At 33.5% G+C, this 12,254-nt stretch overlaps 1 protein-coding gene across 2 annotated transcripts in view; it reads left to right on the top strand.

Moving 5' to 3' along the window:
- Positions 1-12,254, top strand: part of LOC141826892 (SCY1-like protein 2 A) — a 30,547-nt gene that overhangs the window by 10,029 nt on the left and 8,264 nt on the right. For both annotated transcript variants that reach the window (XM_074714210.1, XM_074714211.1), the window contains 8 exons: positions 1,050-1,154; positions 1,422-1,604; positions 1,755-1,881; positions 2,559-2,620; positions 2,721-2,807; positions 6,946-7,032; positions 9,109-9,222; positions 10,270-10,398. In XM_074714210.1, coding sequence (XP_074570311.1) covers positions 1,050-1,154; positions 1,422-1,604; positions 1,755-1,881; positions 2,559-2,620; positions 2,721-2,807; positions 6,946-7,032; positions 9,109-9,222; positions 10,270-10,398 — 894 coding nt within the window. The remainder of the gene's footprint in view (positions 1-1,049; positions 1,155-1,421; positions 1,605-1,754; positions 1,882-2,558; positions 2,621-2,720; positions 2,808-6,945; positions 7,033-9,108; positions 9,223-10,269; positions 10,399-12,254) is intronic.

Raw genomic sequence — 12,254 nt, 5'->3', positions numbered from 1 at the left:
AAATATCGAAAATATATCGACACGATACGATAAGATACCAAAACAGTATCGTTCTGGTCTGAAACTTAAACCTCGGCACGGGTTGAGATTTTATACCTTGGTCATTAAAACTCTAAACTTGTCACAATTTGAATTTACTGCATATCTAAAGATGTAGAAGTTGGAGATCAATGTATGCCCATTTTGGATGCAAGTTCTTAGACTCAAAACAGTAGTAGAACAGTCCAAGCCCAAGCCCAAGTCGAAGCCCAAGCAAGAAGTTAAAAGTCATGGCATTTGCAATTACACTTTAAGTGAGTACAACTTGAACTTTCTCAAATTTTATTATGTGCAATGATAACAAAAATATAGGTTTCAAATTTGTGTTACTAATAACTATTGCAACATTCAACAACCACTGAACATCTCATGAGCTAGCACCGAAGCATACCTTAACAATTAACTTCTAAAACATAACCTCAACCTCAACAGACATCATCTATTGCTTATAACTTTACCAGAATTGTTTTTTATTAGTATATACTTTTAATTGAAAGTAAATAAGTACTCAAATTGTATCGACGTGACATGATAATATGATACAGAAACTATATCGTTCCGATCGGAGTTTGAAACTTTGGTATAACTCAAGATTCTAAACTTTAAACTTGAAGCCTCTTAATAATTTATAGAGGTGAGGTATTTAAACAATTTTAACCTTGCTGCCCAGTTGGATCTAGAATGTCGTCCTGGACCATATAAATTTGTTGTTGGTCAAGAATATGTACTTGCATAAACGTAAATTCCCTTAACTGAAACTGGTTTTAGTAGGGAGGACAACTGCAAAGATTCCATTTATTGGGTATTTCTCTTTGCTATTTCTGTCCACATCTGCTTGCACTTGCATTTTGTTTCTCTCTGTTAATTCTGTTTGTCTTTTATCTGTGACCTTCCAGTTGATAGATATTATCTAACGTGGCTATTCTTCGGAAACTCTCTAGCTAACTTTTAGTTTTATCAAGAGCCAATCTAGTATTGTATCTGATGCTCATTTCTCTTTGTTTCTTCAGTCGGTCTTTATTACATCAAGTGGAGCTTGGAAACTAGGTGGGTTTGGGTTCGCAGTCCCGCTTGACCAGGCCACAAGTGGCTCAGCACAGATATTTCATTATGCGGTCAGTTTCAATCATTCTGTATGTATGTTGTTTGGTTCATTTTTGTTTTTTATTCTTTTACATAGAGTTGCATTGTATTTTAGACAATGAAGCAAGAGGCGAGTAAGATCATGATTGTTATCTATTATTAATCCTCATTGATAATGATTGATAATTGCAATTATTATTGTTCTGTTAACTTTCAACTGCATCTTCAAATCAACATTCCTTGATCTATTTATGGTAGGTATTCCTTGTTATATTCATGGATGAATTGGTTTCATGCAGGAGTATGATGTTGAGGATGCAGCCTTACCAATCCAGCCATCACTAAATTATACTGCTCCAGAATTGGTTCGCAACAATGCAACATCATCAGGATCTTCTTGTGATATTTTTAGTTTTGGTTGCCTTGTCTACCATTTGATTGCCCGGAAGCCTCTTTTGGATTGTCATAATAATGTTAAGATGGTAAAATATACAATTAAGTTCTTTCTATTACTGTGAACAAAATTTAGTTTCTATCCACTTGATTACTTTGAAAATATTAATAGAAAGTTTATCACAATCAGTTTTCTTTCTCTTATTTCTTGACATAAACTTAATTGTTTTATGTTTCAGTACACAAATAGCATGACATATTTAACAAGTGAAACTTTCTCGGCTATTCCGCCGGAATTGGTTGTCGACCTGCGAAGGATGTTATCGATGGATGAGAGCTCTAGGCCAAGTGCATTAGAATTCACTGGTAAGTGCAAGTGCATTAGAATTCACTGGTAAGTGCTATGCCCATTACTTGTAAGGTAAATTAGCTTGTGCAGTGTAATCTTCATCACCTAAATGGAATTTTTATTGTATATTTATTTATGTTTGCAAAGGATTCTATTAAAAAGAGAAAAACATTGAAGCATCTGCTTGCCTAGTTTTTTGATTCTTTATTATGTATCTAAGTGTGCCAACTTCATCTCTCTTGAAGAAAGTAAGTCAAAGTTACAGGCATATCAACAATTTTTGTTTGGTTTAAATGTACTGTTAAAAAGATTTAATGTATGGTGTTTTGAAATAAAGGAAAAAAGGAGTTGAGATGGTAAGATGAAGAGAGACCTGAAGGAAGTTTATTTAGTATAACTAAAGATCTAAGATTTGAATGACGTGATACATGATTGCCAATGGATGGATAAATCTATGTACTCTGACCCAATGGTTAACACATTCTTCTGTTTGTGATCTTAGACAATGGTTGAATAGATGAACTAGGGATCTTAAAATTGGCTTCCACTTGTTAGTGATATCTTGGAGCATCACTAGTTTCCCTCAGGAACATGAGTTTGACACACTGCTTGCTTTATACATATGTATAGATAAGCTTTAATTTTGTTTAGCTACATGCTAGAAAATCCTTAATGCTGTTTTCTGGCTATGCAGGTTCTTCGTTTTTTCGTGATGATACCCGATTGCGTGCTCTTCGATTCTTGGACCATATGCTTGTGCGACCCTCTGCTTTTCATTCTTTGCATATAGATAGCCTAATTATATGGATGGTAGGAGTGAGTTCATAGGGGTTGGAATAATATTGTGCATTCACAGGAAAGAGATAATATGCAGAAGTCAGAGTTTCTAAAAGCTTTATCCGATATGTGGAAAGATTTTGACTCTCGTGTTTTGCGCTACAAGGTCTAAACCATAATTCTCTCTTTTTTCTGTCTCAAACTGTTTATGTATTGGTCGATTCTCTCTTTTATTGTATTTCTCAATCTTACCATTGACTTGAAAGGCTTTAATTCTGAATTTCAAAGGACTGGGTGTGTGGGTGCATATCTCTTTAGATATTTCTAGGGTATTTTAGGTGCATTATATCCTAGGTAATTTTTGCAAACTTTAGCCTATCAGACTGGGAAATGGTAAATTCCTTTGCTAACTAATTTATATGTTATGAGAGGGTATTAGATATATGGACTATGTATCAAGAGACTCATTAATAGCATTTTAGAATTGTTAAATGAGATCTTCTGATTACACTCTCTATACTTCTACCTCATTGGAAACCTAACATATTTGAGAGAGAGGATATCAGCTGTGATATGCTTATACTTTCCTTTGTGTAGTTTTGCTAAATGGATGAAACTTAAAATTTGAAGCTTTGATTAGTGAAAGAAATTTGTATATTTAGCCTAGAGATTTGGACAAGAACCTTTTCCCCCTAGATTATGTTACCTCTAAATGCAGTTCAGATACAAGTTTAAGCTGATCGAATTGAGAAATTTTGTTTATTTTCATGAAAATCAAGTTTGAACTGGAGAAGCTTTATTCAGAGGTAAGGCCATGAAAGTAAAGTGGCAGATTTGAAATTTTTGGAGCTTGTAATAACATCACTGCTTTTTGCGTGTTTTTACAAAATTGGACGTCGTATTAATCTTAGATACTTGGCCTCACATTGCTAGTTTGTGTGGTTGGGTACTTGTTTAAGCGAGTACCTTGAGCACCTGAGCAGGTCTCTTATGGTTAACTATTTTGGGTTAGTTTAAGCTTCTCTCAAACCTTAAGATATTATCAGAGGAAATTTGATTGGCCTAGGCTTTATAGGTGTGTAGTTGTCTTGCGCCTAACTAGATGTTAATATGATAGCTAGTATTGAGATTACTTATTTCCGCGCTGAGCCGTGCCGGAGTTTCGATTTATGACTAGAACGGTATGGTTTAAATACCATATCGTGCTATGCCGATAATGTTTTGATACTTTTTAAAATATAAAATACATTAATTTTTTCCCTTCATAATGCATCTTTTCCTATATCTTTAAAGAGGCATTTAGTGTCTGATTATTGGAGGTGAAAAAATTAACGACGAAGGGAAAGGGGAGGGAAAGGAATTAATTATAAAAAAATAAAAAATGAAAATAAGAAAAAAAAAGGAAGGAAAGAAAAAAAATTTAAAAACAAAAAACGACAATGTTGCGATGGCCTTGCAATCTCATGGAGGTAATCTCAAGATTGCAATGGCCTGTGACCTCGCCAGGCCTTCGCAAGGCCTTGCGCCTAGTGTCAGTCAACAGGTGGAATGATATATTCCGTCCGTGCCAACCCACACCACTCAACATTTGATTCCATTTGTGCATGTGCCTATTTAATTAATGAGTTCTCCCACTTAAGTTACTATTTGCTTTGGATTGGATTTAGCCACTCCTGGGTCTCAAAAACCTTTATTACACTCTGTTTTGTATCTTTCTCAGATATTTAATTTAGTTGCTACATATTTTGTTTTATTGCACTCTTACCCCATTTTATTTCTTGGTTTGAAGTTAGCCTCCTAGTTGATTAGGACTTTAAATTCTACAACGTAGTAAACACTAAAAATTTGCTTCTTTGGGATGGATTTCTTTGTGATATTTTAGAATCAGGGTTAACTATAAAATATTTCTAACCTATTCCCACCCTTCAATTTCAAGAAATCAATGCTAGCCAATTTCAACTTAACAATTATATCCCTTCATTAGTTTTATTGTCCGATTATAGTTGCACACACTGGTATCAACGTTGGAGATGTGACGAAGGAAAAGGGGACTTCGAAGTCAAAGGAAGAGGAAGGAGAGAAATATGAGTGTCGAAGGCATGCGAGAAGGGGTGTCGGTGTTTAACGAAGAGGAAGGGTGGAGGAAGAACTCGGAGGAAGAGAAAGAAGAGGTGTAGGACGAGGTACCATTTCAATTTTGGCTTAGAGGAAGAGGAAGCTAGGTTTTGTTTCGAAGGGAGGAGGATGTCACTAAACCACAAAGGAAGCCACCATAGATCGCTCACTACATGACGCCTATATCGAAGATCTCATATGCTGATTGGCAAGCGGAATGAAAAGCTCCATGTATCTCAATAAATATGGCTTGATATTATTAACCTTGGTCAGAACCTCATTTTTTAATTTTAGGTTAGCTAGTGAAAATAGTATCTCAAGCTCATTTTTTCTACTATCTCATCAATCAGCATAATAGGAAAGGGGGTTAATGACTAAATATAACCTCACCTTTATCACTTTCAATAAATTTTTCCTCACCTTTAGTTAACAAATATATCTTAACCTATTTAAACTTCCAACAATTCTCTTACTCTATTAATATTTATCATTGATTTACTATTGTGGCAAAAGGTGATACCCTCAACTCGGGGGCCCCTCTAGTATTGCCATCTGGAAGGGAGGTAAATCATGATCATTCATTTACTATTAATTGTTGACATAGTTGCTTAAAATAATTTTATCAAACCCAATTAACATATAGTAATGACACTATATTATGTATGTGTTATGTATATATGTCTGTATGTATAACACAGACATATATACATATACATATAAATGAATGTAAATGTATGTGCCCACACACACATATATATAGTGCCATTACTATATGTTAATTGGGTTTGATAAAATTATTTTAAGTAATTTTGTCAATAATTAATAGTAAATGAATGACAAATATTTATACAGGAAGAGAATTGTTGGAACTTTAAATAGGTTATGAACTTAGGATATATTTGTTAACTAAAGGTGACTATTGGAAGTGATAAAGGTTGTGATATATTTAGTCATTAACCCTTTCCTATTTTGTTGATTGATGAGATAAAAAAAATGAGCTTGCGATACTATTTTCACTAGCTAACCTAAAATTCAAAATTGAGGTTCTGACTAAGGTTAATAATCTCAAGCCGTATTTGTCGAGATGCGTGGAGCTTTTCATTCGGTTTGCCAATCAGCATGTGAGATCCTCGATAGAGGCATCAAGTAGTGAGCAGTCTATAGCTTCCTTTGTGCTTTAGTGACTTCCTCCTCCCTCCAAAACAAAACCTAGTTTCTTCTTCATTTGAGCCGAAATTGAAATGGTTCCTCATCGTACACCTCTTCTTTCTCTTCCTTTGAGTTCTTCCTCCACCCCTTCCTCTTCGTTCAACACCGACGCCCCTTCTCGCATGCTTTCGACACTCATATTTCTCTCCTTCCTCTTCCTTTGACTTCGAAGTCCCCTTTTCCTTCGTCACATCTCCAACATCGATACTAGTGGAACTATCATGAATTGGTAGGGAACCGAAACTCAGACTTGGCTCAAGATTTCAGTCTTTGGTTCCAAGGTTTAAAATCTCAAGCCGTTACGAGGTTTCGATCTTTGACTGAAATGATATTGTTTCGGTATTATGTCGATGCTTTTATGCATCATGTCGGTAATGGATTGGAGTTGAAAAAGGAAGGAGATGAAGCATATCCATGTTGAATGCATGGTTTTAAATCTTGTACCATGCTAGGCGAAACGGTCAAAAACATATCATTCCGATAAATTACCAAAATTCGATACCACTTAGTATAGACAATGTTCCTTTCTTTACTTCATTTTCTTCTTTCTTCAACCTCCAATTTGTCACCAACACCGTGCATCGGAGTGTCGACATGATATTGGAACAATATCTTTCTGGTCAAAGCCTGAAACTACGACACGACTTAAGTTTTTGAACCTTGGTGTCAAGTGGTATCGAGTTTTGGTGATTTAGTGGAATGATATGTTTCGAGTGTTTTGCCCAACACAGTATGAGATTTCAAATCATGCTTGGTTCCAATAATGAAGTTAGGTAGAAGCTTAGTATATGAAGCCGAGTGTTGTAGGTAGGTATCTCAGTAATTTAACCCTAGATTCCTAGATCTCAAAGGACCATTCTTATTGTTGTGTAACTCATGTTATCCATCACTAGTAGGATGATTATAATTTTAATGGAGACTTTATGTTTATAGACTATTATTTTATAACTTACATTTTAAGTAATTTCTCTTTCTTGTAGGTTCTTCCACCACTTTGTTCTGAGCTGCGGAATATGGTAATACAACCAATCATTCTTCCTATGATACTTAAAATAGCTGAGTCCCAGGTAAAATTTGCAAAAGTTCTTGTTATTTGCCTTTTGCTTCTCAAAATTTCCTTCTTATAGTGCACTTTACAAGTTAGGTATTTGTTCAATTTATTAGTAATAAGAATACATTTTCATTTAGTTGGAGACTAATTTTGGCTAAGTTCTATTAATTTTCCATTGGTTGTCTTAATTCTCATTTCAAAATTTGCCCTCTTTTTATTGTATTGTTGAGCAGATATGCTTCTTTTTCTATGTGTTGTTATTCTTCCAAAATATTTCGTAGTGCCATATGAGGGACTCCTTTTTTCAGTAGGTGTACTCTTCAGGTGATATATTTTACCAAGCAACTTGATAATCTCTCTTCTAATTATAAAGTTAACTTTTATCCTTTTGATACAGTTTTTTGTTTTCCAAATGAAAAGTTCTCTAGCAATCAGTATATAAGAATCTATAAATCTTCAAAATTGTTTGAACTTTAAATGATTAGGGAGTAACTAATTAGCTAATCCTAGATGTTCTTTTCAGAATTATTTTGAGTTTCTCTAAGATTTTACAAAGAGGGTGATTGAACAGAAGCCAAGCACTAACTTGAGATTTGTATTTCTGTATGATAATACACTTCGCTCATGCAAGGCCAGCTAGAGAAATTTTTATCCATCGACTCAATTAGTAATAGTATGGGCTGATAAAAAAATGCCACCATGTTGTTCAGAAGTATAGTGTACAACTTCTACATGTAATATGATTAATTTCAGAACAACTGGTGTCTCTGTAAGTAAGAATCACACGATGTTAGTATGTACATGATAAGATCCCATGTCCTATATACAGTGAGAACATTGATAAAATGGAAGAGGAATGGGAATTTTGACACGTTTGAGGGAATATACCTTCAGATGACAAATTCTAGATACCTGATACAAAAATGATCTATGATTGTTAATTGGCATCCAAGAAGCTGCTAATTTTAAAGGAAACAAATAGTTCAATATAAAATAAAAGGAATAACTATTTCTAGAGAAAATAAAGGAAGATATTCTAGATAGAATGAATAATTGATGGAATATTTGAATTAATCTCATTGTTAGTAGGATCCTATCAGTATCAGTATGTTGCATAAGGTCATAATTATCTTGCAAGTGCCAAGCTGTGCTGGCTTTAGGAGTAGTTCAAAGAGTCCTTTAAATTTTTGTCTACCTTGCAGATGATTAAAATATTTGGCATATTCATGTTTGCCGTGCTAATAAACTAAAGACTTCTAGCTAAGCACATTAGAGGCTTCTATTTCAAAAGAAATACTTAATAATTGAGAAAAATAAAGGGATTAAATAGAGTTAGTATTCTAAATCAAATGAGCAATTGAAGAATATTTGGTTTGATCTCCTTTTTTTGGCATCCTACCTGTACACTGCAATTATAACTATCAACTAGTATTACAGTCTTAAAGAATTATCTTGCAAATGGTGCTATAACTGGAGGAGTAATTCAAAGGTTCGTTTGAACTTTGGCCTTTTTTTAATCCAGTTGATTAAAATATTTTGCATATTATGTCTTGAACCTACGAAACTAAGGATTCTAGATAAGCACAACAAAAAACCTAGCATATAAGATGCTTCTTTTAGAAAAGATGTGCCTTTAAGCAATGGCAAGAGACGTTATCTGAAAGTTAATTAAAACAAAGGTAGTTGACTTGAATGTCTTTAGGAACAAAGGTATAAACATAAAAGATACACCTGAAACTTCCAAGTTAGACTGCCCTAAATAGAGATCATTGGTGGGACCCAACTTCAAATGTTATATTTGCTTATTTACTTGTATCCATGTTTGTTTTGTTTGTCACTCATTGCAATGGAATGTCTTATTATGCACATCCAATCATCTGCTCTTCACTTGCTGCCATTACAAAATGGAGGGACATGGGCAAGTGAATTCTAGATAAAGTGTTCTGATTATTGTGTTTCCCTGCAAGTGACTAATAAATTTAAAATTCTATTATTTGGTGTTTTAGTGGCATTTCATGAGTGATCTTTATTATACCTTTAAAATACACTGAATTTGAGCCTAATAAAAGCATGTTAGCTGATGTTCTTGCAGGACAAAAATGATTTTGAGCTTTCAACTTTGCCTGCACTTGTACCAGTTCTGAGTTCTGCATCAGGAGAAACACTTCTTTTACTTATAAAGAATGCTGAGCTTCTTATTCACAAAGTAAATCAATTTGGTAACTCTTTAATTCTGTAGATATAGGCCACAGTTCTACTTGTGTTTTATGATACAAACCTTTATATATATATGTAAAGAAAATCTTACACAAACCTTTATATATATATATATAAAGAAAATCTTACTTTCCTTGATTGTTTATGCTCAATGATATCTGTATTTAAATGTCCAGTTCCACCTATGAATGTGGTTGGACATCTGGTCACGGCGTCGATGATTGCTAAAACATTTTAAACTTTGTATTGTACTACATATGCTGGTGTAATAGCTTTGTCGCTCATGCTTTCTTTATCTATAGAATCCTTGAATGATGTGTCCGCTTTTCAGATCCTTGTGGACAATCAGCTTAGTGTAACTCTTTTGTTGTACTTAATGATATAAACTCTTGTAATGATTTTCAGGGTTCAGTTGTGGATTAATGCAGGCTTTTTTTGTATCCATATTCATGTGATACTTTGCAGTTGCATTATTAGAGCATCTATTATCAACTATGGTGTAGCCAATTTAAAATGAAGAAAAAAGGTCTTTCAAGAACAAAATTGTCAAGTTAGTTTTGAGTTTGCTTTGTATAAGCTTTTGATATTGCTGCATTTTTTTCTGCTGGACATGATCAATTTTTTAAAAAAAAAAACTTAACAATTTTTTTTAATCATTGACATGGTTGTTCGGTTTGTTACTATCTTGTCTTACTTTGTCTCTCCAAACTATTATTTTAAACTAACCCAACATATTTAGCACCTTGTTTGAAGAGATTGATGAGTTTAAAGAATCACTATGCTTCATATTTTTGAGAATTATACTTGAAGCCTGTTGATATTGCGTATTCTTTTCTGCTGAACTGCAAATTTTACTTTTAGTTGGTGGCTTGCAGATTTTCCTTATGTAGTTTTCTTTAATTAGAATCTCTACAGAGCATAGTAGTTGCTTTTATAGGACGTTCTTTTGCTATTCTGCTATATCATTGGTGCATTGGTCTGCCTTTATGCACTTTACAGTTACAAACATTGCTTCATGCTGAATGCACTTTCCCAGGCTAGCCAAGAAGATCTGGTATCTCATCTACTTCCCTTGTTTGTTCGAGCTTTTGATGATTCTGATCCACGCATACAAGAAGAGGTTTTGCGGAGAACTATTCCCTTGTCAAGGCAACTTGATATGCAGGTCCAGGTTCTTATTTTTATATGCATGAATAATGTCAACTTTTTTTTTATAGAAGTGATGACTTTGAAGGGTTATGATACTTGAGATGCATATGCGAGTGTTAAATCTTTTCTGAGCCATTGTAGTTGATCTTCCGATATATCAATCTCTTTTCCAATTTGTTGAAAATGTATGGTAAATAATGAACTTAAATCATAAATTCAATTTAGGTGGATGATAAAATTTTTTCAATTATTCAAAAACCTTAGGAAAACAAGTACTCTAAAACCTGAATGTATAGCTAAACTTCATGATCTATATTCAAGTTTGATTGAATTGATGCCTTTCAATTTATAACATCTTCATTAATAGTAGTAATTACTTCTGTAATCAAGTAGTTTGTTAATGATCTTCTACTATTGCATCTGGCAAAAACTAAGTCACACCTTATATTGGTGTATCATTGCAATAGGGAAATGTAGCTTGTTTGAATTTTGAACGATTTGTAGAAAGCTTTAGCCTGCTTTTTGGTTCAATTTAATTTATAAACTACTTAGGCAATAAATTTTTTGACATTTGATTTTACTTTTTCTTCTTTCCATTGATGGTAGTCACACCAATGGTTTTTTCTTTGGTACAAATATTTTGCTAGTAATCCCACTCTCAGGTTATGGCGTTGATTTGAATGAATTACATATATTCATTAGTTTTACAATATTGAGAATTTGAGATAGTGATCTGTAGTTCCCAGGAAAATTTACTTGAGATTTGAATCATAAGCAGATCGTTTATAACACTTGAAGAGGAAACTACTGAATTATTTGCAAGTATATAAAGAACACTATTCTCATATTTTCGAGTCTTACATAGTACCTAATATTATAATATCTAATGCCACACTGACTATTATGCATCTACTATTAACTCTTTCAACTCTGACTTTATCAAACTAGTGTGTATATTGATCTATGTATAGCTTGTTATGTAAGATAGAAGGATTTAACAGGAAGGGAAAAAAAGTGACTGATGTTGATGAAGATGAATATACCATATTGGTGAAACAATTGATAAACTTTGATTGCACAATGCAATGGATTGTTCTTTGAAAGAATTGACATCTGAAAATAACATAAATATGAATTGATTTGATCTTCAAATGAAAAAACTTGTCTGAAATGAAGATAAAGTAACAGCATGAACAATTGAGGGATTTTATTTCTACTTTTATTGCTAGCAATTAATTCAAGGGAGATCAAGTGGAAACTCTGATAGATAAGAAGATGTTAGAGAAGTGACTAAGTAATGCTGCTGGTATTGAATCTTAACTTATGAATTGATTTGATCTTCAACTGTCTGCTGGTATAATCTTCTTCCAGCTCTCTAGAAGATACATAGGAGATTCTAAAGTTTGTTAATGTAAAGTAACAGCATGAACAATTGAGGGATTTTATTTCTACTTTTATTGCTAGCAATTAAGTCAAGGGAGATCAAGTGGATTCTCTAATTCTGATAGATAAGAAGATGTTAGAGAAGTGACTAAGTAATGCATGGACATTTACTCGAGAAAATGAGAATGCTGAAAGTAGAACAATGCCAAGCATATCTTTTGAAGTTTTGACCAACAGATAAGTGAGATTAGACTTCCAACATCTACTCTAAGAAGATAGAAATGTTGAGAGAGATCTGAGGTTTTGATCATTTTATTTTGAGAGAGGGAGAAAATGCAAGGAGAGATATCAATTCTGAGAGAAGGAGAAAGGCAGAGAATAATTAGTCTCATCTTAGTATGTAGCAATTTATCACAAGACTGATGGATGCAAATTGATGGCAAAAGAAAGACTTTAGCAGTATGTTGACTTGAGACAAACCAGAAGACT

The sequence above is a fragment of the Curcuma longa genome, chromosome 4, assembly GCF_044706935.1.
Source record: "Curcuma longa cultivar G26 ecotype Majalengka, Jawa Barat chromosome 4, ITB_CL_G26_1.1, whole genome shotgun sequence".
Lineage (NCBI taxonomy): Eukaryota > Viridiplantae > Streptophyta > Magnoliopsida > Zingiberales > Zingiberaceae > Curcuma > Curcuma longa.
The sequence above is the reverse complement of the archived record's forward strand: the minus strand, read 5'-3'. Positions and strand labels throughout refer to the sequence as shown.